Genomic DNA, 27751 nt, shown 5'->3' with positions numbered 1-27751 from the left:
TTTTTCCCCTGCTCCTACTCCCTCCCTAAATCTGGAAACTTCCATAGCACAGGCAATTGAACATCTGAAACAGAGGAGTATGCAGACATGAGCACAAGTAAGTCTAAGAAATTAATGGTTTTTTAAATAGCTTTACTAATAATTCCTGTATATACTTAAAGTGTACTTCAGTACACAGTTGGCAGCATTTCTCCAATGTTATTCATTGAAATTAGAACTGCTTAGTACTTTCAGAATGAACATTCCACCTTACCCACCACCATCCAAAAAGAAAACACAGGATCTTGAGTTTTTGCAATTACATATATTTAAAGAACTTCTAGTGAGTCATTTTACAGAAATTATTCTTTTAGGACTTACATTAAATAATTTTACCATAAACTCATATTTACAAGTTTTTTTTCTGTAGCCTCTACCCATGATCTTTTTAATTCAGTCATTTTTAGAAACAAACCCCATTAGAGAAGGACTTCACAGTGCTCAAAGACAATTCCAGTTTATATAAAATCATGGCAATTTTTAGCATGGTTTGTTAGGAACAAACATGCCCTTCTGAAAAAGCATGTACAAGTGCAGCAGAGTCTATACTAAACACCACTTAAGAATCATGTGTTGATTTTCTTCTTACTTTGCCTTCTACTCCCCTCCCAAAAAAGCAGCAAATTTCAATTATAGAATGACAATCTATTAGTCAGAACCATGAAGGGCCCTTGTACAGTACCTGGACAAGTCAGTTCCATAAGAATACACACATAGTATCTGTCTTTTCCTAATGTACCTTAAACATCACCATTTCTATTCATCCTTAATGCAGACCACATCCCTTGGTTTACTAAGGCTCTTCACATCATCCAGCAGTCTTTTTGGTGTCAAAATATGAGTAGAACCTACCAAAAGAGCATAAGTATTAACTGTGTAAGTCTGAAATCATGACTTTTAGACACACTCTTTACAACAGAACCAGTCTCATACTGGTGTTTTTTCCTGCACCTGCAAAACCACAAAGTACAACAATTCAAAGTGTTTTCATGTGTTATCACATAAAGCATCAGCACATCAATACAGGTATGACCACTAGGTAGACAGTGTCCATCCTCCACACACACTGTGACTTCCAGACACCTGGGCTAGGTAGGATTCTGGATACAAGGTCCAAGTCCCTGCTCTGCCTGGTTTGGAGACAGAGGCTTGAAACTAGGCCTGTTTTGCTGTATGTAGTTGTCCCAGCCTGCAAGAGAGCTGCTCCTTCTGTGAAAGGGTGAGTTAATGAGAGGTTTTATCGTAGAATCAACAAGCCAGGTGGATTAGAGATTAATCACAAACAGTAGTTTTCCACAGAAATATCAGTTACAGAAAAATGGCTTTAACTGAAAAAACTTGCAACAAATTCCCTTTTGGAGCAGCAAAGAAGTCCTTATTATTCTTCAGCAGTCCACAACTACCTCTCTCGTTCTCATAGAGAGTGACTGTAACTTCTCTCCTGAAGGTCACCCTACAGTTATAAGGAGAATTCTTGATTTTAAGATTAGGGCTGTCTGGAACCTTTAGTTTTAATAGTTTCAAACTGATCAGGCTTGTATTTCCTGAGTTCCAAATCAGAAATACAGGTTCATCTTTATCCTGCAGTAAAGTGCCCTCAGAAATCTGGACTACACACACAGCACAAAAATCATCTCTAAACAACAGAGAAGATGGTGCTCTGGTTAGCACAAAATACTACAGTGAAAAAGTGACACACACTAAACATGGTTCTGTAACAAGTCCCAAATGAAAGAAGTCTTGTTAAACTACATTACTGTTGTCCTGGTCTTTCCACTGCTTCTCAAAACCAGGATGAGCATTAAGCCTACCTCAACCACCACCAATTAAACCAGCAAACAAAAAATAAACCAACAAAGCAACCAGACAGACTTACACCACCACCTAGTACTTTGAGATAACAGACTCTAGATCTCTGAAAAAAGATTGTCATTGCTTTAGGGAAGTCTACCTACTATGGTAGATAGACTTCTTTTGAAACTAGAGACTGAATTTACATTCCCAGATACAAACATCTCAACCCATTTAGAATGCTTTAGATGATTGTGCACCTGGACACCAGCTGACACTCAAGATGGATACAGTCTAGTAAGGTTCTGAACCTAGAAGGTCTGGTTTGAGGTATCATATAGGCAAATGTTTTAGCATTCAGATTTAAACAGCATTACAGGAAATTATTCTTTCAAGCTAGCAGCTGACAGAACAAGCATTTGCTGCCTCTGAAATACCAGCAAAGGATTACAAACTCCACCTGGTAATTCTGGCATTTACTGTGGCATCTGAAAATGAGGGAGATTACTTTAGTTTTTTAGATGGAGGGTGGGGGGAAACTAAAAATCATGGTGTGGTTTGTGGCATCACTGAAGAAACTATGATAAGATACTTCAAAGCCAGCTGAGTTATACTAAAAAAGATTTTCTGGGGTTTTGTTTTGATTGGGTTTTTGTTTTGCTGAGATTTTGTTTGTTGGCCATGTCCTGATGTATTTTTTTTTGTTTCGGTTGATTGAGGTTTTTTGTTTGTTTTAAATACTTAATCCTCCTTCCTCCAAAAATGATTACTTTTGTACCAGTCTGCCAACTTTCCCACTACTTCCAAAAGCTATTAGATTAGGAAGCACAACTGAAGGTAAAGCATACGCAGATGCACAATTTGAGAGGAAACTAATAAAAGGATATATAGATCTGTTAAACAAAAAAACACCACAAATCAATCTTTTTTTATGCTATACATCAGGCTACTTTAGTAATTCATGATTATTCTTGTGTAATGGATAACTATTTCTTGTCCTTACTTTCTTGTCAAAAGTAAAAAAGGAGAATCCAAACGTCAAGCAATCTAGACATGACTATGGAAGTCCAAGTATCATTTCAGTTCAAGAAGTATATTTGCTATAGTATTTAGTTTACTGAACTGCAAGATCCTTAAACTTGCCAGAACCACAGGCAGTAAACCACTACATACCACCCTTTTCCAAGACAAGCTTACCAATAAAAACTTCACAGGACTTGTGGGCTTGAGAAACTTCGTAAGCACAGCGCATCTCGGAGTACGTCACGCCTCCAATCACAAATATGATCAGTCTTGCGCTACTCCTTCGCCCCTCTTGGTAGCTAGCTTTAGGTTTCTGGCGTGCACTGTGGAAATGGCACAGGAGAACATTTCATATGGCTTTCCAGGTTAATTTTGGTACAAGTGACATACTAAAGCAGTAATGCCTCTGTCATCCACCTCATAGTTTTATTGTACTTGCCAAGAAATTTAAACAGATTGAGAATTAAAAGAATTTTAATAAAACCAAGTTAGCAAATCACTCAAATTGGTGTTATCACAAGGGGGAAAACAAACACAAAGGGAAAAAAATCTTGTTGCATATACACAGAAGACATCTACCAAGTAGCTTAATTTCACAAAGAATCACTAAGGCTGCAAAAGAACTTTAAGATCAAGTCCAACTCAACTGTAACCCAACTACCATGACCACTAAACCACATCCCAAAGCACTACATCTATGCACTTATGAAAAACTCTAATCTTTTTCATGTCTACAAATGTGAACAAGATGTCTAAATAAGTAATTTGCTGCTGTTAAATAAGGTTCAGCTAGGAACAACCCAAAAAAAAAGATCTCTTAAAATATACTTTCAAAGACACATGTAGTAATTGCAGACCTAAAGAACTTCTGATCTCTCTTTGCTAGGGTGCCAGATTTCTTCAGCCTGTAAAGGCAGAGTTGCCATCTACATGAACTTGCCCCATGCATTTCCTTGCATTGAGCGTCACAGTGTATATCCAGAAACAAAGATGCATCAGCAGTTTGGTTTGCAGTGGAGTAATAAAACTCTTTTCCAAAGGCTGCACAACTGTTCCTTTTGTCTTTTATTTAGGAAGGTACAAACTCCAGTTCAAGCATGCCCTCCACATTTAGTATCCTATGGTAAGTTAGTCCTCCCTATGAATTCCAGCATCCAATTAGCACAATGAGCATTCTTGCAACAGAAACACTCTTCCTTACTCAGCCATCTCACCATTTAAACAACACTACTGAAAGTGATAAAGCCTTAAAACTGGCAGGCAGCACAAAGGACAGCACAAGCCATGAGCTAAAAAACATTCAAAAAAATCACCTGTCAATGCTACCTGCATTACATGGAACAGAGTGTTTCCCATTCCTAAGTAGAAAACTCATTTCAAGACCTCCAGCTTTTTACAACTCCACTAAACCATGCCCTGATAGTCACATGTCTAACAGGCTCATATTCCCCAATGAGAGAACCTACAGAAGTTGAATTTAACTTAAGTCACTAACTCCAAGAACACCACCACCACCAGAGCAGAAAAACTTTAAGAAGCAATTAGAGCATTATTTTGGCTTCAATCATAGCACGCTAATAATCCACTCCTGAAACTACTACACACCGAACAGCTCAATGGTTTCACTTCTTGTTCTGGGGGTATGGGAATGTTATTTGTAAAAAGGCAATTTTTACACACAAACACTACCTTCTACACATTACCACTTAGTAAGCAGGCACTGTAATGCTTTAGAAATGCACCTGACAAAAATACTGAGGAATGGGTAAATTACCTTTCAGGAAATTCAACAATTTACCTTACTGCTCCCGAGCCATTCCAGGTAGGAGGACACTGGGAAGAATAAGGCCACTCTTTTGAGTCTAGTTTGTTCTCTATAGCATCCTGAAAGGCCAAAAAAGAAAAGATTCACTTCAAACAGCCACAAAGACACAAGTTTCAACTTCCATACTGGAGTTTAACGCAACACACGTGCAATTTCTTAGACCAACCAGTTGCGAGGTGCAGCTCGTGGACAATGCCCTTGTGTAGCAAAATGCTAGACCACATCATGCCAAAATTTATTACAAGGCTTCTGTGTATCACGAGGAATTGAGAGCATTTATGTTTTCTGCATAAATATCAAGTTAACTGTTCAGATTTCACTACCAGTTTTGAACCTGTAATAACCCTAGCATATTTAATTTCTCTGCTGCAGCATGTCAGAGAAGTTAGGGTGCCTTGAAGACACAAAAGCATGTCTCAGTCACCAAGAATCTTCAAGTGGCAACACTATGACAGACTAAAGGTCCAGCAAAGTCACTGTTCTGTCTGACATTAGTCACTAACTGATACTTAGGAAGAGGTCTAAGAACAAAGCAACTACAGGCAGAACAAAGCAACTATACTTCAGGCAAGTAACATTTTCCAGCTTCTACCGATTTGAACTGCTGTTTAAACACCCCTTGGCAAGAAAAAAACACAAATATCCTACCAACCAAAAATCAACAACACAGAACAAACCAAAAACCAATCAACCAAAAAACAGCAAGTAAATAAACCAAAAAGAGAACTCCACCACACACCACCTCAACAAAACCCACACAACCAAAACAACAACCCCAGAACTCTACATTACACTAAACACTGCCAATCACTGGACAAGCTGTACCAAACCCTTTTGACTTTCATTTTCTTCTCTGTAAAACTACCTCCAGTAAGAGCATTGCTAAACAAAGCAGTCTAATATTCTGTCATACAGGCAGACCAGAAGTGATCCCTTGGTCTCAACAGTCATATTCAACATACATAACATACTACAGTGTTTCAGAAGACTCTAACTGATTACTTGAGTAAAACTCTGCACTGTATCCATGAATTAACTAGTTGGGAAAGTTTACCTCCATAATGTCCTTGATAACAGGAGTCCACCTAGAGATCTGAAAAGTTTCTTCTGAAGAACGGTCCCTTCTTGGGTGTTTATGCTGCAGGGCACCAGACTGAAGAGAATTTTAAAACACAGCTCTATTATATGCAGTGTACTCTGTTTTTTTGTGACTTACTCCCAGCTAATAGCAGGAAGATGGGAGAATCAGTAAGAAATTGTAGAGAAAGAACACCAGTTATTACCTGTAGGATTCCTGATAGACTAGAAATACTGATTTCAGAAACAAGGAACTAAGCAAGCTGGCACTCTGCAAAACTAACCAGCTCAGGCCACCATCTGAAGATTTTAGAGGGAGTATGATACCTATCTTACTCTGAAATTTCTTCATGTTAATTGTGATTTACCACCTGGACACATCAAAAAACAAGACTTGCTAGTAATTGCCTATTTCAAAAAGAAAAAGACACCTGAATAGTGTGAAGAATCGCTGAAAGAGCTACAGAGAAGTGATTGGGTGGTAAAAAATACAAACAGAATAAATAAATTCTTACTGAAGTGAGAATAGGAACACCAAGGTATTGCCAATTCCTTATCATATCACTGTCACTTTCTATTTGTACATTCTGGATCAGTTTGTCCAAGTTCTCCTGGGTAGTTCCTTTGATGTAAGAAAAACACAGAACTTAATTGCTATGTCACTGTAAGACAAATTGTGTCTCACATTCTCAGCTGTTACTTAGTCCTTCTTAATTGTTTAGCCAGCCTAAGTTTACCATAATAACCATATTTGAGATAGCATCTTGTATAATGGTTCATTTTTGGTAACAAAAGGTTGTTGCTATAGGTTCTTAAGAACAATATAATGCTAAATCCCCACTCCTCTACTAAAGTTTTTCCCCACTCACAGCTTGCAATGGTTATGGAGTTCCCTGTTTAATAGCTTCAAGGCTACATCAAAGGGAGGAAACTCACACTGTTGCACACATCCAAGATCAGGAATGATGCTAATACACTGTATTGATCTGTACTTACATTGAATCTCTCAACTCCTTATCAGTAATAATGATACTGAATGTAGCTACAGAGGATTCCTTTCAAACTTGGCCATCAACCCCAGTACAGAACAGTTAACCACAAGTACTGGACTATCCCAAAACTTCAGTTAAAACTATGATACTGAGGGGGTAAAAAAGAGCAGCTTATCATACCATTTGTGCTGAAGATATACAGGAGAATAGCTCTTATTTTGTCATAGTTCTCATGATTTTTACTGAGCAGAACTGGAAGGAGGACTCTCATTGAGTCTTTCACTTTTTGACCTTCTGCATCAGTTCCAAGAGCCAAGTCCTAAAATACATTAAAACAAAACAAAACCCACACAACACACAAACAAAATGGTTTTAGTGAGCTGTCATACAACTGTCTTCCATAATGCAGCAGTTTGGGAGTTCCACAACCCGCACCCTGAGATTCACCAGACTAGCTCAGATGGCTGGAAATAAGATGAAGCTATGTATTTACAAGCATATATACAGAGATTTACAATTATACACAAGTTAGACGAAATACAGAAATTCAAAACCCCCTCCCAAACAGCAGAACGACCCAGGAAGTCTCCAAACTAACTCCCCTCCTCTCTTCCCACTCCCTTCCTTATCTCAGAAGGCTTACGTGCAGGGATGAAATGCCAAATGCTGATAGAGGTTAGAAGGAGAGCACTTAGATCAATTTACACAGATTCAAGCAGAGATAGTTAATACGGCAAGCAGCAGACACAAACTGTAAGACTTTGTTTATATTTTGGGTTTTTGTATCTCACAGTAATCCAATGGGCACTACAGACATCACTGTTGGTTTCTTTTCACAGCCAGTGATCTAATCTCTCTCATTAAAATATTCCCATTAGCCTCAAACCAGCACACACAATTATTTCAACAGTTAACAGCGTAACACTACATAACACTTTTAAACATTGGAAACTGTCATCTAAAAATAAATTCACAGTTTTTTAATTTCAGTTAAGTAGTAAAATGCACATTGCAACCTAACAGGTACTTTCCCAGATGTTTTTGAAGGGCTTTGTTCATAGGAGTTCTGAACAAAGATAATCCTTACACAAACCAGCAAAACAAACCCCAGAAAGTACCTCCTTTATTGGCTGTGCATCTCAGCTTTAATACTACTATCTCAGAAAGTGATAACAAAGCCAAGAGACTTTCACTAGTGTAGAAAATAAAACAAGTATCTGTTCCTGTAAAGAAAAAGCAGCCACATCTGAAGTAGGTTGTTCAGTTTGTTGTTCTTTCACACATACCTGTTCAATTTTACAGAGCCGTTCCAGGTTAGACTTGAACTTGTTCATGCAATCTTCTGCTAAGTTGAGATGAAGAACTTGCTAGAAGACAAAAAAAAAGAAAACAAATAAACAACAAGCTGCCTTTAAAAACAAAAATACAAACAACACATACATCAAGCAATCATCTTTAGTGGCTGTAAAATTCGGTCCCTCATCTACCCTTCCTTATCATCATAGAATCAGCCAGGTTGGGAGAGACCTCCAAGATCACCCAGTCCAACCTAGCACCCAGCCCTAGCCAGTCAACTAGACCATGGCACCAAGTGCCTCATCCAGGCTTTTCTTGCATCTTGTGTTGTATCCTTCACTTAGGGACTCACCTCCTAATGTATTTTGAAACACTTAACTAGCATGCTGTCTTCAAACCTCAAAGCAAACAAGTAGTTTAGCTTTTCACATGCACAACACCATGAAACACCTGGAAACAAGTTTTCTTCTCAGTTTTACAGTAGCTGAACATAGCATAGCTAATAGGCCTTGTGCTAGTTTGAAGCAGGGTAGAATGTTTTGGTGAGACAAACTAGATTATAGGCTGTGAAAGGAAAACAATGGTGATGTCTGCTTCCCTCAGAGTCCTGTTGAACAAGAAATGAAAGCATTAGATAACACTCTTGCCATTTTCTCTCACTCGGGCTGCTGGCTGAGTAACATCTTACTCCCTAACCTCACCTTCCACTTGGCCTAACCCACTTTGCTTCTTAACCTTCTGGCTGAACCTCTATTCTTCCTTGGGAATGGGGTAAGGTTGAGAGGGGCAGGGGAAGGTGCAGGGGTGGTTGAGAGCCCCTCCTGGGGACTCAGGTTTCTGGGAGGGCTGTTGTGTTTCTGTATTACCTTTTACTTTATATATTTCTGTATATAACTGTATACATTGTAAATATCTGCTTGTGTATTGTGCTAGCTGTAAATAAATAGCTTCATTCATATTCCCAGATCCAGCTGAGTGTAGTCTGGGTGATTTCTAAAGTGTGGTGGGGAACACCAAAACTATCACAGGCCTAAAACATGTTCTGGCTTGCCCCACCTGTCTGCTGATGGGGGAAGCAAGGGCAGGAGAAAAACAAAGGCATGGGCCATTATGTCCCTTCCCAAAGCAATAAAGAGGTCCCCAGAGGTGTTTATGCACTTGTGAGCATTTTGCACAAATAAAGGTGAGCAAGCCCTGGTTTCACTTAATAGGATCAGTTTCATGAATGCCATTCTGACTGTGGACAAATTATACTCAGGCTAAAAATATTAACTGAACTAAGTCGCAAGCTGTTGTGCTGCCTCTGCCTCACTCTCAGCTTGGACAACGCATTTTGCTCTGCCTTGTGCTTCAGACCAGCTTAGCCCTGATATTTTGGGCTTAAACTACATGGAAACTTAACTGCCTCAAGTTTACCGGGAGAAGGTATAAAGTGCCTCATGGCATGGTGAGAAGTGCCACCGACATTGTGCTCACTGCTCATGTGCAAGAGATCCTGCCTGCACCTCTTCAAACCTCTGTGCCAAGAGTAATCAGGATCAGGTCAGAGATCATCTGCCTCTTTCCCAACACACTGCTAGAGCCTGAGAAGATCTAGAAGCTTCTCAACAGCTATCAAGACACCAAGCAGTAGCAACACTGCCACAAAAGGAGCCAGAGACGATCTCTGAATTCTACTCCACCGCTCTGAGTAGAACAGACTTTCTCTAGGGCTTCAGGCTGCCTATTTATAGGTGGGGCAGAGCCATTTTGTGGCTAAACCTTTTCCAGTTTTCTGATTCTCCTAGATTAATGAATTGCCCATAAGCATCCTTGTGAAGACTTACCCAATGGAATTAGAACCCAGCTTTCACAGTATCACAGTATCATCAGGGTTGGAAGAGACCTCACAGATCATCAAGTCCAACCCTTTACCACAGAGCTCAAGGCTAGACCATGGCACCAAGTGCCACATCCAACCTTGCCTTGAACAGCCCCAGGGACGGCGACTCCACCACCTCCCCGGGCAGCCCATTCCAGTGTCCAATGACTCTCTCAGTGAAGAACTTTCTCCTCACCTCCAGCCTAAATTTCCCCTGGCGCAGCCTGAGGCTGTGTCCTCTCGTTCTGGAGCTGGCCACCTGAGAGAAGAGAGCAACCTCCTCCTGGCCACAACCACCCCTCAGGTAGTTGTAGACAGCAATAAGGTCACCTCTGAGCCTCCTCTTCTCCAGGCTAAACAATCCCAGCTCCCTCAGCCTCTCCTCGTAGGGCTGTGCTCAAGGCCTCTCACCAGCCTCGTCGCCCTTCTCTGGACACGCTCAAGCATCTCAACGTCCCTTCTAAACTGGGGGGCCCAGCTTTAACTAGTTTGTGGGCAGGACTTTTGGGAAATAAAATAGCTACATCTTCTATAATTCCTGCCTCATTAATTGCCCCAACTAAGTCAACAGCACATGTAACAGGGAAGTGGCAGTGCAGAATTGTACTTCAACAACAGGAAAGATTACAGTATACAGAATAACGTATGAAATTGTAGTTCTACAAGACTCCTTACCCTACTGATCTCTTTGCGATAGTGAGGCATCTTTTTCATCAACTGGGCCAGAGCAGATATTGATAACTGCGAAGAAATAATACAAGTTGAAAAGCTTCATCCCCCAGTGCTTGACATTATTATTATTTCCCTTCCTTGCTCCTTCTTTCCTCCCCAAAAAAATGCCATAGAGAGAAGCCTCAGTTTCTGTAATAGGCCCATGAACTACATAGACCTGATAGACCTAAAATAACTTAACTACAAAGGAAAACAAAATACTTCTGGACAACTTACTTTTCCCTCTGTTGCCTTTTTTTTTGCTGAAACTTCTTTCAAAAGTTTTGGTATTTCCCTGAAAAAAAGAAAAAAAAATAAAAGGAAAGTAAGTGGAACAGCATCACAGTTCTGAAGTATTGTAAGACTTTTACTTCTGAATCAAAGCAATAGCTTCAAATACAGGAAATACAGGTCTCCTTTGGAAAAGAGAGGGCCCTTTGATAAGGAAACTGACGTTAAATGCTCTGCTTATCTGCATAATGTCATTTCATGCAATAACTTGCTAGTACTTTGTGCAAAATAATCCACTAAGATAAAACACATCTGAAGATGCTTCCCAGAAAACAATTTTATTCCCAAATCTTTCCCTTCACTGTAACCAATACTACCAGAATTGCATACTTCTGTACATACTGTATTTTTGAAAGCTGCTTTTGTTTTCTTCCTGGCATCAGCCATGTAACAGGGTGTGGTTTACTACTAATCATCTTCACTATCGCCTGTATTCCTACTTAACAACTCCAACGCCCTCTCTGAGAAACTTGTCTAACTTGTATTTTTAACTGGCATTTGCAATTTATTCACATACTCTATCACATCTGCAATATGTTTGTGCCGCATCTTCACCCAGAGTTCATCATCTTCCTCCAGAATTGCTTCTCGTTCCTTCCCAGCAGATCCCTCTGTTTTGTATCTTTCAAGGGAAAAAAATGAGAGTGTTGTTTGGTTTGGGGAGGTTTGTTGCTTGTGTCCCCCCCCACACTCTCACGGCTCATTTGAGTATTAATAGTAACTGATTCAACATACATGCTAATAACAGTAATGTACACAGGTTTTAACCTCTAAGCCAAACTGCTGCCCAACACAATGTAGTATGTAAAATCCTCATGTGATACGTAAAATCCTCCTGCGAATTACATCTTTGAGCATAGGAAAAGCTGATAGATTTTAGAATGGTACTTCGGGGCAATAGCTTCTGGACATTCCCTTAAACCAACAGCAGCTAGGATTTTAATCATGCATTGACATGCATCTCAATTCCCCTTTGTTTCCAACATCAACTTCCCTTTGGCTTTGAACACAAACTGCATGCAAAGTAATGCACTTTGAGATAGCAAAGTGCAGCTTCTTACATCTTCATTTTCATTCAGAGTCACAAAATGTCATAAGGAGTCCCACTGACCAACAAAAAGTCTAAGTAAGACAAATTATTTCACATATGCAAGAAACATGCTTTACACTACTACAAACCAGTTGTTACTTTTCTACAAACAAAAATAAATCTATAGAGCAACACAAGCAAGCACACTACAGACCATTTTCATGCGTCCAGAAACTCACAGAATATATATGGCCAGGAAGCAGAACAAAAATAACAAGAAATATATCATCAGTTGTTATAATGATAATTAACTGAAAAAAAACAAAACACCAAAAAACACCCAAACATACTGTTACAATTTTGTAGCCAGTAAATTTCAGATGCATGGAATCCCATGTTTACTGTGAACACATTTAATCTGTTTCTGCCAGGAAAAAAGGCATTCCTGTTTGCTTAACTAAATGACAAGGTGACTATAGATGGCTCCCTGTAGTGGGTCATCAGAAAGCAAAATCTTAGGAGAATCACTGCGGTCAGAACAATCAAAGTACATCCTCAACAAAACTATGGCATGCTCCTCCACACAGTGATAATACTTATGGAATGAACATGGCTTAAAGAGTGTGTTTTGGACAGAAATAGGCACATTTTAACAACTACAACAACAAAAACTTCTATAGTCGGAGCAGTAAGCATTCCTAAGAAACAACTAAGCTTTTTCCTCTGCATTCAGTTACTGCTTTTGTTTGCCTTGTTAGGTCAAGAAGGTCAAGAGAACGGAACAAAAGGCAGAGAACTTGAACATGCACTACCAAGGTTTTGCTTCAGGACTATGTATAAAGTTGCTTTTTAAAAGTTGCAGTTTGTCAGACTCAAAACTTCAAAACACCGATTAAATCCCTCCTTAAATCTTACTTCAATAGAAAGTAGTGAAGCAACACTCACAGTGTATAAACAGTTCACAGTGCTATGGTACAAGTCAGAAAAGCACTCCAATAGATTTTGCAGTCAAGAATAAAGTATTTAGATCTGTTTAAAAAAAAATATACTTGCTTGTAAGTATCATTTTCAATGGGTAGAAGATCATATGCCATTGCCTGGAACGTGAGTTCATGAAGCACAGTCGATACCGGGTCAAAGCCACGATCAATTATTATTAATTGGGAGTGTGTTTTAGTCTAGAAAATCATCAAGTAAACCATTAATTTGGTTAGACAAATATTTGCTTACATACATATTTACTACATCAGTTACTACCACTGTGTTACTTTCCTATGCAGAAACAGCTACATGACAACCACTGCCTTTATTAATCAAAAAAATTTGGTTCTGTAGAATCTACTGTCAAAGCCTGTTCCAAAACAAGAAGCAAACATTTTAGTTTATTTTCTACCTTTATTTGGCTTTTCTCATCTGTCTTGTAATAGTTTTCAAGGTTTTCTTCAACAAGTTGTGCAAGCTTGCTGGCTTTATCAGTTGGTCCACTGGGAAAAAAGGAAGAATGCAAAAATAACAATTTTCTCATCAAAGCACTAAAATGCTACCTTTCAATCTGAAAGAACTTCCTAGATATATCCTCTGGCTTCACAAGCAGTTTCTGTGCTCCATTCTAAGTATTTCCAATATATTATCACTCTTAAATCACAATTCCACTATGTATGGTTCAGGTATCTCATACAGTAGAAATAGCTTCAATCAAAAGACTGACATTAGCTGGCACACAGAGCAGCACCCACAAGTCTCATTCAGAGGCAAGAAACAGGAAAGAAAACAGCACAAGGGAAAAAGAAGAACAGTTAAGTAATTATTTCTTTCTTACCTTGACAGAAAATAAGGCACTGCTTCAAGTTATGCCACAGAATGAAACTCATGGGCCTAATTTCAGATTTATACTTTGACTTCAAGTATACTACTTTGTACTCTATCAAAGCCCAAAGGAGGTATTCTCCTCCATATCTCAACTAAAAAGAAATCCTGATGTTATTTACCTCAAAAAATTTATGAGCCACAGCAGTTCTGCTACACAAACAGCAGACACAAACAATTACACACCATTAGTGCCATCCCACTGACCAAACACAAAACAAGCAGTTCTTAACAAAACAGAGTATAGTTAAGTATTGCTACATAAAATCACACAGAGAAACAATTCCCTGATCTGCTTACATATAACAAGTACCTATCCCTCCATAATTCAGAGCTGTGGATTAAAAACAATTAATCCACAATAAAATAAGCTATGCTGCAGCCCTAAGCTATTTTCAAACACTATGGGGAGTCCTGGAAGTGAAAGCAACTGCACCACTACTTTTGCCTCACCTTTTGTATCGTACTCCTGGATTCTCATCTAGTGTGGCACATAAGGTAACAATTTGTTCAGCCATAACTTGCATTACAGCATCTTTATCCTTTGTCTTTTCCAGAGTTGGACTGTAACAGCGGTAGAATGCATCCGGGACATCGAGAGTAAATACCTGTGTGAAGCACAACCAAGGGAAGAAGCAAAAAAGAAGAATTACACTGTATATTTCCAAAATACCTGTTTCTCTCTAGTTGCTTCATCCATTGGCTCTCCTTTTCTCATTTTCAAGCAGTTAATCTTACTTATACCTAAGCCACAGCCTACCCAGTCTGTCAAAACAACCCCTCAGAATAAGTAGTAATAAAATGCACTGCTTGTTAAATATAAGCCAGGATACTTTTCCTCTTGTGATGGTTTGGGAGTTACACACCCCCACACACTTAAGAAAATCACCCAGACTAGACTCAGATAGGTGCAAATTAAGGAATGAATCTGTATTTGCAGCTTAGCAAAATATACAAACATATATATACAGTTACATACAAATTAAAAGTAACACAGAAACACAATACCCCTCCCAGAAATAGAGTCCCCAGGAGGGCTCCCAGCCCAAACCCCCTTCCCCCTCCCACTTTCCCTCCCTTCAGAAATAACCAGATCAACCCCATGTATCTCACATGATAAATCTGGAGACCTAAGGCAAGATGGCAAAAAGAGACAACAAGGAGGATAGAGGAAAAAGGGCTTAGGGGGATTAGAGAGTTAAAAGGCAGAATCAGCCATAGACCAGACCGCCAGAAGGAAGGCCCAGCCTGAAGTGAAGAGCTGAGCTGTGTGTGTGAAGTGCCCATCTTAGCTATATTTTGACCACTTGCATTTCTCAACAAAAGAATGGTGATACAGGGCACATGTTGTTTTTCTTCTTTCTTTTCACAGCTAAGGATTTAATTTCTCTCAGTAAAATATTTCAGTTAGTCTTGAACCAGCACACTTCTATTAAGAACAGATTTCCTCTCCACTGCAACTGACTCTAAGTCTTGCCAAGAGGTGAAGGGCAAACAGTAAATCTTTGAGTACAAGAGCATTGGTTTTCATCAACCAAACAAACAGGCTAGTAGTGGAAATAAGCCAAAATGGCAATATGTCTTATGGACAGTCTGTCAGTAAAACAGAATCAAAGCTATCTTCTATTTAATTGTTTTCTGGGCAGGTCACCAACACTTGAAAATAGTCCTCCAGGCTACTCACTGTTGAGATACAGAATGAAACTCACCTGAGACTCATAAGGGAAGAAGGAAATGTTGATCTCCTTGCATCTTCTTATTGATTTTGCACAACAAGACTTGATTTTATTGAAGAGGTTGTCAGGGCAAACTTAAAAAAGAAGATCCTATCTGTAAATTATTTGTGTGTATTGCAGCTGTGAATTTACTTATAAAGCTTATATATTCAGAACAGACAACTCTAAATTGAGAGCTAATTAACAATAACATGCAAAAGAGTTTCCAAGTCTTCCTGAGGTGAAAGGAAATGTATAATCAATAAATGTTCAATCACTGATGATTTCTCAATGGCTTTTGGCAGTCTGCAACAGCGAGAATATTGATTTTATCCAAGCAGAAGTTTCTGCTATTTCTTCTCATAAAGAACAGAGAAAACATTTCCCAAGGTGCAAAAAGGTTAAAGGGACAAATATCATCTACATATCAAGCAGGAAACCAAAGAAATCTAGAAATTAATTCTAGATCTCAAATGTGTTCCACTCCAGCCTGCTACATTGGATTTCAGTCAAAAACCCCTGAATTTAAGGACTACTGAGATGACAGTAATACTCCACAGACTTAGAAGAGATTGCTATCTCTCCATTTCTTCCTGAAATGAGGAGTTTTGGCCAGTATTCAAACTGAAACCTTGGACACTTGCAACAAAGGACTACGCAACAAGATAGCAGCATTTTTCCAGAACAAAAACTGCTGCATCAGCATAAAGTGAAACAAAAAAACCAAGATGTTTTCATAATAAATAGGTAACTATGTTGAGAACATTCAGTAGCTGGTATGCACCATCCAGAAGTGTCCACAGAAGACAATCACAACTGACACTCTGCCTTCAGCAGTACATTTCAGTTCTTGTTTCCCCTCACACACCATATTAGTCACACTAGCTGACTGCAGAGGAACACACAGCCACTGCAATTTGCACAAACAGTCTCTGCTTCACAATGTACATCATGCAAGCAAGGGGCTAAGCAGGCATCTGCTTTCAGGATATGGGAAAAAGCTGGCTGACAAGTCTGAAGGAATGCCTTAATCAATTGCAAAACATCATTCATGCAGCAAATTCTCGTGCATCAACATTTTGGACTGCTATTTTGTTTATATGCAATACATGGTTTTACTTGAATTGTCTATCTCCATACTCATTCATCACAGGAGAAGACTGACATACTTTAAATATAAAAGCAGATTACCTAAAAGCTGAAGTGAGGAATGATTAATGTCTGGCAATTTCAAAAGAAATTACTACTGCTACACAGTACAGTGACCCAGTCCTGGCAGCTCAAGTACCATTAATGACTTCAGTCTCTAATGTTGTCTCAATATACAAGACCTCAACTTATAATAAAGAAATTGGAGAAGTTTACTTTTATATATATATATAAATCTACCAAATTACAACATAAAAGTCTACTTACAGTCAGTGAAATAAACATATGCTGCTTTGTATCTGCTGGATGATTTAGTGATGAAGTCATCAATAAGTCCATCCACAGACTTAACAGGGGTAGGAAAAGGGAAAAAAGTCATTTCAGTGTTTTTCCTTTCCTCACATACCAAAGCTTCTCCCTCCTCTCCTCCTGCTCTATTTATTACTTAGTCCTGGCTAGGAATACGGCAAATGAACATACAAAGGAACAGAAAATACTAAAGCAAAAGAGTTAATTTCAGACCAAGAAGGTCAGTCATGCACCAAGATGACTTTAGGAAGCACACAAAGCAGAACACACACATCATTTTCCACCTGTTACAGTGCTGAGATTTATTCTCTCACGATTTTTTAGGAAGCTACAGTAATCCCTTATTAAAGCCGTTACTATGAATTCTATTGCTCAGTGTATTATTTGATACAACATCTCTCTCACTGAGATCACCAATATCTAAGCAATGAAACAGTGCCTCCTTTAATCAGGAGGTACACATTTGTAACATACTCTCTGATAACACTGCAGTGTCTTTTCACTATGGAGAACGAAGCACCACACAGAGGAGTAGCACTCAAAACGAAAACACCAAGTACCACATAGCTGTACACAGTAAATGAATGTTTTAAAATCAGATTGCTCTTTTCAGTCTGAAAGACGTTGCTAGACAGGCTTTAAAGTACTAACCTTTTTGGTGGGAGTTATTAAATATATTGCTTTCATATGTGGGACAGGCTCACGGTTTTTATAGACATTCTCCACCACTGTAAAGTAAACATTACATTGTTAGAATTAAGTGATTTATGCATCTGTAAGGAAAGCACCACATACATTTTAGTATACAGGTGGTAGAAATAAACCACCACCAATCAGGCTGACCACAAAATCAGTGGCAACAGCCTATCTTCTGCAAAAAGAGAGCTTTGATTTTTATTTAAACGTGGCAAGTCACCATAAGAATTAATTAACCTTCAGTCTACTGGCAACTAAATTTGTAGGACTACATTATTCCTGGCTATCCCACACAAGCAGAGTTTTGCCCTCACACAGAAAGGTATGGCAATACAAACATGCTCAAACTACGGGGCCTGGGTTGAACTATCTTGCAAAGGAACAGCCTCAGCAAAATTGTTCTTTTTCCAAGGTGCTGAAGGACCGGCAGAAAGAAACAACACAGGACATCATTTGGACTGGAGCCCCTTCTCTCCTTTGTTTGCCCATTTCCTGTGCACTTATTCTGTTTCAATATAATTGCAGGCACAAATTAGACATTTTCTGCAAATCAGCTTCATTGAGCTCTTCAGTTTTCTTTGTTTATTAATAAAGTCATTACTATATAGTGTTGCAGTACATTAGCTCAAGCATGAACAGAGATCCATGCTGCTCAGTAATTCTGAGGGAGAAGAACAAAGAAGATGATTAATGCCTGGCTGTAGAAAGACAGGTTCTTTTCAGTGGTGTATTTGCCAAAAGTAAAAGGTTTGTTATTAATGAATAGGGTAAGTGCTCACTGAAAGCTTCTCAGAGAGGTAAGTATTACTTCTCAGGATTAAAAACTCATTCCAAAAAGTGATATGTGAACATCTTTGCTATTATACTCTCAGAAGAATCAGGTTATACTGAATAGTTGGAATAACAAGAGTCTTGCTACTTACAAAAAAATGAACTAAATTTAAACCTAAAGCTAATTAAAAATTGGGTAATTTACATCTTGCATATTCATATCAATTTCAAAAATGGGCAGTGAAAAGGTTTGGTGGAGGGATACACAAATAAGCACCACAGCAACGTCACAAAAAACAACTTTGAAATGTGTTTTACGACAGGAACACATAACATGAAGTTACAGGAAGCAAAGCCTCTGCAATTTACAAGAGGAATATAGATGTAGAAAAACAAATCAGGCACACTGCATAATCAAGATCTATCACAATCCACCTATTCTTCACTTTTGACAGTGGCCAGCATCAAGGGGAGCAGCATTCCAGCAAGGAAACAGCACTCCACTAGAGCCAACTCCCCAACTGCAGGGAAGAGCAGCAATCCAATTACTGTTCATATAGCTTATGGGTTTATTCTAGTTAAAGAATTAATTGCTGTAATTTAGTTTCAAGGTTTGATTGGGTTGTTGATTTTTTTAATGACAGAAATCTTCCATTTCAAGAAGAGGGTAAATAAAAACGTATTTACACCATACAGACTAAGATTCACATTCTTGCCTCTTTCACATCTGCTTTCTTGCAAACATCTCACATCAGTTCATCTATTATTGTGTTCTGTTCTCATCTTGCCTTCAGTATTTAAGTTTATCTGCCCTTCTAACTTAACTCTGCTGTTCATGAGCACAAATTAAAACAAACCAACAAAAAGTACTGATTTAGAGAACACATCAGAAATAAACATAGAGAGTAATTTGCCTATTCTTTTATGGTTTACTACAGTCACTTAAATCTTTAGTAAACTCATTTTCCCTTCCCTAAACTACCAGATAATATCCTTAAAATCAGTCTGTGACAAACAGCTTTCTCAGCTACCCGACCCTAGGCATCAGCAAAGAAACACACGCTTCCATCTTACCCTGAAAAAAACCCTCACATCACAAAAACAAACAAAATAACCCAAACCAACCACATGAACAAAAAACTTAAAGCACAAAACAAGCAACACAAAGCCCTAAGAATAAAGCAATCTTTAGCAAAAAGATTTTTTAACAGTAGGTTCATCTTCTATTTCACTCTGCATTTAAAAAGTGAAAAACCCACAATTAGGTCATTACAAGACAGGAAGACTGCTAGTCCAATATCCCATTGCTACTTAACCAAATCGAAGCAAGAGCTTGAAAGGTTATTAGCACTTTTTTTTCTGTTTCTTAACAGGATATTGCCACCTGTGTATATGAAGAATTTAAGCTCACCTGTGATTCCCTCTGCCAGTAGGTCAGTCATTCTGCAGCATAGTGACAGCAATTTAGTAGTGTAATCATCTAAAAGAATTATCTAAAAAGATTGAAAAAAAACACAAGCAGTTAGATAACCAGATATAGGAAACCATTGTTATTGCCTTAAAAACTTGCCTGAGGAATCTGAAGCTGACACATATTTTACTAGTATAAATCTTTAAATCACCTGCATATAGCAATTTCGCAGTAGGAAATATCAGAAGGCAGTTTCCTACATAAAGGAATTCATAAGATGAGCACTATCTAAAATATGTAGCTTGTCCCTTATACTTCTACTAGAAAGTATTTTAACCCACAATTCTTTTGCATTTCTGCCAATTAACCCCATGGCCTCCTTAAATAGCTCTGTACTTACTCTTAAACTGGTTTACTGCTTAAGCAGGTTTAGCAGGTACTGTACTGCTGAATCCCACCTCGTGTCTACTGCACAGTAGTTGAAGTCTTTCAAAAGGAAAATGAAGGTAAAGAGAAGCACTTTGTTTTGCCTTCAAAATCTGAGAATTAATTGATTGAGACAACTAACTACTTGCTCCTCCTACAGTAGCCCTTATATTTTCCTTACTTATACAGGAATCTGGGTTAACTAAAATCCATTGCTTGGACACAAAACAATTTTAAGTGGAAGAACCAGATATTAAATGATGTTTTGTTGTCGTATACTCTGTTGACACTTGTTCTAAGTGATTCCAACATTCTCACAAAAATGAAAACCTAAGCATACCTTCCATTCGTCCTCTTTCCTGCAGTCATCAAATACTGATGTTTTCAGCTCTGGAAGAATAGACAGTTTATCAGTCAGAGGAATATTTTTTCCTAACAAAAATAGTAACTTACTCATGTAGATTTGTATGTTTAGAGACCTTAAAAAGAATACCTTTTATTTTTAATTAATACTTTCACAGAATTTGTGGCTGCAAACTGTTTCAGAAAGATGTAGCTCAATTTTACTCTTCCTAATAATAAAAATAATATAATTAAAAACAAAAATCAGTCTGAATGATCATAGGTCTGTAAATAATATAAAAGAAACAAAGTGAAAATAAAGTGAACTTTCCTACCAAACAGACTGAACACATGCAAAAACACTCAAGCTACTATAGGGAAAAGTCCTGGACCAATGCATTCATAAAGATACATTTTTTTAAAGAGATGCTTAACATCAGATATCCATTTTCTAGAATTCCAGAATAAGCCTAAGACAACATTAGGTTCTTTCAGGAATGTTAAGTGAACTTAAATAAAGCAATCATTATCTTTTCCTGCTATGACAACTTGGGGAGAAACATGAGTTGAAAAGCTCGTACAAGATTCAGGCATAGAAGCTGGTGTATAGACATGACCTACAGATTTTAAAGATCATAGAGCAGAGCTGCAACTTTCAGGAGTGGGGTCATCAGGGTAATGGAGATGTGATCTCTCTCTGAAGTACTATGTATTCATTACAAGTCAGAAGATTTTAAACACTCTTTAAAACCCAGTGATGGAAAACAGAGGAATAAAGAGGTATGATTATCCTCTTTTCCTTTACTAAGCTGATGACTGCTGTCTATTCAAACAGCTGGGCCTTCTTCCCAAATGAATCATAGAATCAACCAGGTTGGAAGAGACCTCCAAGATCATCCAGTCCAACCTAGCACCCAGCCCTAGCCAATCAACTAGACCATGGCACCAAGTGCCTCATCCAGTTTTTACTTGAACACTCCCAGGAATGGTGACTCGACCACCTCCCTGGGCAGCCCATTCCAATGCCAATCACTCTCTCTGGCAAGAACTTCCTCCTAACATCCAGCCTAGACCTCCCCTGGCACAACTTGAGACTGTGTCCCCTTGTTCTGTTGCTGTTTGTCTGGGAGAAGAGAACACACACACACACCCCCTTCAGGAAGTTTGGGGGATAAAAATAGAAACAAACAAAACCTATAAAAGAACAAATTCAGCAGGTATTTTGAGATTACCACCAAGTGAAAGATCTGCAAGAAGTCCCAGAATAGCAGGTGTGCATACAAGAAGAAGTACATCTATACTAATATATTTCTGTCCAGAAGTCCTTTTGGTTTGATACTATCCCAAGGTATTCCATCTCTCTGCCCCTAACTTCCAGGGCCTCAGAAATGAGCAGCCTACCTGCTCATCCAGCCTTCATTTCATTTCAGCTTCACCAACTCTAACATTCCTCTGCACAGAACACTTCCACAATGTCACACTTGATGTTTCTCATGGTTGTATCTTACAAAAACATCCTACATCAACTCTTTCACACTAATGTCCCTTTCTGCAAGACAAGAATGCTACACTTTTCAACACGTTCAAACTACTTTTTACAGCATTAACGTTATTCATAGCAATTTAAAAACCTTAGACTCCACCTAATAAACTCTAGAAGATGTTTGTCTAAGACTTAGTTAAGCAAAACCCACATTTCCAGGGGGATACACCTGGTGTATTTTATTCATGCTGCTAAACAACAGAATTTGAGCTCAGCTCTCCTGAAGCTTCTGCTTACACAATTTCCATATTGTGTTATCACTCTTCAAATTTGCTCTCTGGCTTACTTCCAGTTAAACATCCTTAGTTTTCAACAAGTTCTGGATCTGTTTAGCCTAGTGTAGAGACTCCTACGACTTCTTTGAATATAATCTCAATGAAACTCCAGAACATTCACCACTTTGTAACTGCTACCAAGGTGTAATTGTTGGCAATACCTGAATCCAGAATGCAGTATTGGCATATTTTTTCCTGTGACTTTTATACTGTGTATTTGTTACTTATATTTTTCTACATAAACACAAAGCATAAAATCCAAATCTTTCATTTCAGGAAAATTTCAGGAATATTCTTATTGCCCTCACTCTTGTGAGGCAATCAATACTTAGTATTATGTAGAGAGTTCTTTCTAATAAACCGGGTGCTTAGACCTTTGTCCAAAAACCTTAACTATATTTTTTTCTATGATACTTTGATGGTTTGGGTGTTGCCCCCCCCACACCACACTTTAGAAATAACCCAGACTAGACTCAGCCAGCTCTGGAAATATGAATGAAGCTTATATTTACAGCTTAACACAATATACAAGCAGATATTTACAGTACCTACAGTTATATACAGAAATAGACAAGGTAAAAGGTAATATAGAAACACAACTCCCCTCCCAGAAACCTGAGTCCCCAAGAGGGGCTCTCAACAGCCCCTTCATCTTCCCCCTACCCCTCTCAACCTCACCCCAGTACCAAGGAAAAATGGAGGTTCGGCCAGGGGGTTAGGAAGCAAAGTGGATTAGAAAAGAAACAGAGGGAGAGGTTAGAGATGCAGCTCAGCCAGTTCCCCAGCAGAAGCGAGACTCCCTTAGCTATGTTTTGCTTTTTGTTTTTATACATCTCAGCAAGCCTATGAGGGAAGTAGACATCATCATTGTTTTCCTTTCACAACCTGTAACCTAGTTCTTCTCACCAAAACATTCTAGCTTGCGTGAAACTAGCACAGATACTATAAAGTAAACCAGAACATACAAATTAATAATCCAGTTCTATCTTGAACTTCATTTCCATAATTAAAAAGAGAAACCCACTTTCTGCTGCTATGAAATTTTATTCCAAGCTATCAGTGCACAAGATGCAGTGTATCTCCCCCTGCAACAGACCAACTGCTGTTTGTCTTTGACATGCAGCTGGTCTACAGGCTCTCAGAATCATCTCATTTCTTTCCACTAAGCATTCTTCATGTACCAAAAGCAATCATAAACCCAGGCAATGCTCTGTCTCACAAATTTCAGAAGCAACCATGGAACTTCATTACTAGCTTTGATTGCTCCAAACACAGTCAATTAGTTCAAGGCATTTTTCTTCAATTTTTACTTCCTTTTTCAGAAAATAACCCTCACAAAACAGCACATTTCTAAATCCCAACCAATCACCAAACCACACCTTCACAAAGTTAATGATCCACTCCTAACTTCCTGAAGAAAGCACTACAACAGCTTTCACTTTATGCAAGTGCTGTGGAAAACAGAACTGCAGAAACGCCGAGTCACTTATGCCCAAAACTAGGCTAGAATCTTAGGAATGTCTACAACAGATTTTGAAGTTGTAAGAAGAATTGAAGACAATTCCTTGTGAATATAACCTTATTACAGATGCAGAGTATAGCTAAATTTTCTCTTACTGCCTCCTAAATACTGACAGTTTCCTTTGCTCCCACAACCATGAACATAACTGACAACAGTCTTTGGTGGAGTAGTCTTTTTTTCCCCACACTCTTCCTTATGCTCAGGTTGAGTATCAAACTAAACCTTACAGAAAAGGGTATCACAATAGAAAGCACTGCAACAGAGCACAGGTACAAGAGTCTTTACACAGACAACACAGGTACAATTCTCCTTGTTTATTCGCAGAAGAGGACTAAGATTGGAAAGGGCTGCCCAGGGAGGTGGAGTCGTTGCCCCTGGAGGTGTTCAAGACAAGACTGGATAAGATACTTAGTGCCATGGTCTAGCTGATAGGTTAGACTGGATGATCTTGGAGGTCTCTTCCAACCTCAGTGATTCTATGACACACACCAACAACTGGCTGCCACGCAAAGCATCAGCATTACTGAGACACGATTTTCAGACAAACTAACCTCATAAAAACTACCACAAACACATGTGGCTGAAATATTATAAAGCAGCAGTTTGTGGCCTTGGATTATCCACAAACAAAGTGTGTGACAACATCTAAAACTCCATTGATCAATTTTCATTTGTAGTTGTATCTCAGAAAGAGTAACTAGTTATTTAGCAAAGCAGTTTCAGAACAATCATCCTTTTCAGAAAGTCTGTAATATAAAATGTTTTATTACTTGCACTGCTTGACCATCACTGTCTTCCTCATGGTCTTGTTCACACTGGCAATGTCATTTTCAAAAGTCCTTACACACCTGGATGACCTTCTAGCATACCGATCAAGTTCCCTCCTTTCAAGGTCTGTGTCTTCCATAACACCTCAGGCCACACCTTGAGTACTGTGTCCAGTTCTGGGCCTCTCAATTCAAGAAAGATTTTGAGGTGCTGGAACGTGTCCAGGGAAGGGCAACAAGGCTGGTGAAGGGCCTGGAACACAAACCCTATGAGGAGAGGCTGAGGGAGCTGGGGGTGTGCAGCCTAGAGAAGAGGAGGCTCAGGGGGGACCTCATTGCTGCCTACAACTATCTGAACAAAATACACCAGGTGTATCCCCCTGGAAATGTGGGTTTTGCTTAACTAAGTCTTAGACAAACATCTTCTAGAGTTTATTAGGTGGAGTCTAAGGTTTTTAAGTTGCTATGAATAATGTTAATGCTGTAAAAAGTAGTTTGAACGTGTTGAAAAGTGTAGCATTCTTATCTTGCAGAAAGGAACATTAGTGTGAAAGAGTTGACGTAGGACATCTTTGTAAGATACAACCACGAGAAACATCAAGTGTGACATTGTGGGAGTGTTCTGTGCAGAGCAATGTTAGAGTTGGTGAAGCTGAAATGAAATGAAGGCTGGATGAGCAGGTAGGCTGCTCATTTCTGAGGCCCTGGAAGTTAGGGGCAGAGAGATGGAATACCTTGGGATAGTATCAAACCTAAGGGACTTCTGGACATAAATATATTAGTATAGATATACTTGTTGTATGCACACCTGCTATTCTGGGACTTCTCGCAGATCTTTCACTTGGTGGTAATCTCAAAATACATGCTGAATTTGTTCTTTTATAGGTTTTGTTTGTTTCTATTTTTATCCCCCAAACTTCCTGAAGGGAGCTTGTAGCCAGGTGGGGGTTGGTCTCTTCTCCCAGACAAACAGCAACAGAACAAGGGGACACAGTCTCAAGTTGTGCCAGGGGAGGTCTAGGCTGGATGTTAGGAGGAAGTTCTTGCCAGAGAGAGTGATTGGCATTGGAATGGGCTGCCCAGGGAGGTGGTGGAGGCACCGTCCCTGGGGGTGTTCAAGTAAAGACTGGATAAGGCACTCGGTGCCATGGTCTAGTTGACTGGCTAGGGCTGGGTGCTAGGTTGGACTGGATGATCTTGGAGGTCTCTTCCAACCTGGTTGATTCTATGACGCGCCTCAAAGGCACTAATGACACACAACAGAGTGAGACAGAGCACACAAAGCAGCAAGCCCAGAGATTTCTAAAGGTCACGTTTCAAACAAAGGGATCTAACTCATGCAAGCAGAGTACAGATGTCAGCAGTCGATGACTGCACAGCACCGACCAGCCTGCTTCTCTCTTACGCCCCTTTTTCCTGCTTTCTCTTCCAGTAGCACAAGCAAGCAGATTGGAGCTTGGAGGTGTGAAGCAGAGGAGCAAAACGCAGACGATAAGGTAGCAGGACCTTCCCCTTCCAGCGACTGAGTCTCTAGGCTGGCTGAGCTGCTCACGGAGCCACAGCCTCCGTACGTTAAATCCGGACCCATACTACCTCAAACGCTATTAGCTACTACTAGAGCAAAACGTGGAGTAGTGACGACTTGGTTTTCTGTAACAAACACCAGCAGAAGTTATTCCTAAACAAGGAGACCAGGAATTGCAGTTCGTTTATTAGGAGTACCTAGGGAAACCGGCAGCTTTTACCTCTGAAAGCCGCGAAGCCAAACACGAAGTGCCCAGCGCCGCTTGGGGCAGAAAAATCGAGAGCCCCTTCTGAAACCTTGAGCACACTTCGAAACTTCCATTTCGACAACAACGAGTAAGAAAGTCCCTGAAGACCTAACACTATACTCTATATGGTTCGTCCGTATCTAGGAATAAGGTAAAACGTTTCCATCCCGATGCCATTAGAGCAGGTTACAAGGGCCATAGCCAGAAGCCGAGGCAGCCTCCTCCGCCACCTTCAACGAGTTAGTGGCTGAATCAGCCGGGGAGGAGCATTAATCTCCAGCCTCTGACACGCAACAGGTCCTCCGGCAGAAGCGCCCGGGCTGAGCCCGGCTCTCTCACCGGCCGCAGCAAGCCAGCCTTCAGCTCCGACAGGCAGCACTGCTCCTAACGCGCCTCCGGGGGCGCCGAGAGATACCCCGGGCCCACCCACAGCGACCCGGTGAACCCCAACCCCAGGGCGCCGGGGAAAAGGTATGCCTCAACAGCGCCGGCTGCGGCGAACGCTCCGACCGGCCCCGGCCGCTTACCAGCCCCGACAGCCCAGAACAAGGGGGACAAGATGAAGAACCCCGCACTCACTCTGCCACACCAAGCTCTTCAGTCCCTTCGCTGCCGGCGCCATCTTGCCTTCAAGCGCCGCCTCGCACCGCTTCCACTCCACCTCTCCTTCCCGCTCCCGGCCCGGCCCCGCCGTGCGCACTTCAAAGGCAGGGCGGCGGCCGCGACTGCTCCTGGGGCGGGCTCTATTTGGAGCCCTGTCAGCCGCTCCGAAGCCGTGGCAACGCGTCCGGAGCCGTGCTAGGCGCGGGATAGATTTGCTGAATGATGATGTGGGCTGAAATTCCTGCCGAGGAAGAGCCCAGTCTCCAGGGCTGGTTCTCTGAGGAGGGAACCTCCTGTTGTTGGTCCGAAGGTGAGCCCGAGACATCGGGAGCCGTCTCCAGAGCTGGCTTCCTTGTGCGGTGTGGGCAGCAGCCGGGAGAGCTGACCGTGAGAGGGGGCCTCCGTAAAGCTTGCCGCCGTCCAGGAGCCTCTCGAAACCTAGAACTCCCTCCGCCATCGCGGCACCCTCATACAAGTGGCTTCCAAGTTCCCTGCTTTGTTCGTGTCAGCTACAGAAGAAAACGCCATCGGTTCGGAGACAGCATTTCTTGACGCCTCGCATAGCCTGTCAGAAGTTTTAACTTGAAGACATAACAAAGAGGAACCAGTACCTAGTACGAATACTAAGAAATAGAGGGAAAATTGTCT

The 27751-nt window shown here is 40.1% G+C and overlaps 1 protein-coding gene across 1 annotated transcript; it reads right to left on the bottom strand.

Moving 5' to 3' along the window:
* Window positions 1–289: 289 nt before the first annotated feature.
* Window positions 290–27226, bottom strand: STXBP3 (syntaxin binding protein 3). Its single transcript, XM_064147105.1, has 19 exons — window positions 27080–27226; window positions 20620–20669; window positions 19854–19935; window positions 17627–17703; window positions 16934–17012; window positions 15512–15612; window positions 14256–14410; window positions 13330–13420; window positions 12990–13114; window positions 11424–11528; window positions 10853–10910; window positions 10580–10645; window positions 8034–8114; window positions 6928–7066; window positions 6271–6377; window positions 5733–5831; window positions 4652–4737; window positions 3028–3176; window positions 290–887 (listed from the first exon to the last, which is right to left on the bottom strand). Exons 1-19 carry the CDS (start codon window positions 27120–27122, stop codon window positions 796–798), a joined length of 1785 nt encoding a protein of 594 aa, XP_064003175.1. The 5' UTR covers window positions 27123–27226; the 3' UTR covers window positions 290–795.
* Window positions 27227–27751: the final 525 nt, after the last annotated feature.

The sequence above is a fragment of the Pogoniulus pusillus genome, chromosome 8 (assembly GCF_015220805.1).
Source record: "Pogoniulus pusillus isolate bPogPus1 chromosome 8, bPogPus1.pri, whole genome shotgun sequence".
Taxonomy (NCBI): Eukaryota; Metazoa; Chordata; class Aves; order Piciformes; family Lybiidae; genus Pogoniulus; species Pogoniulus pusillus.
The sequence above is the reverse complement of the archived record's forward strand: the minus strand, read 5'-3'. Positions and strand labels throughout refer to the sequence as shown.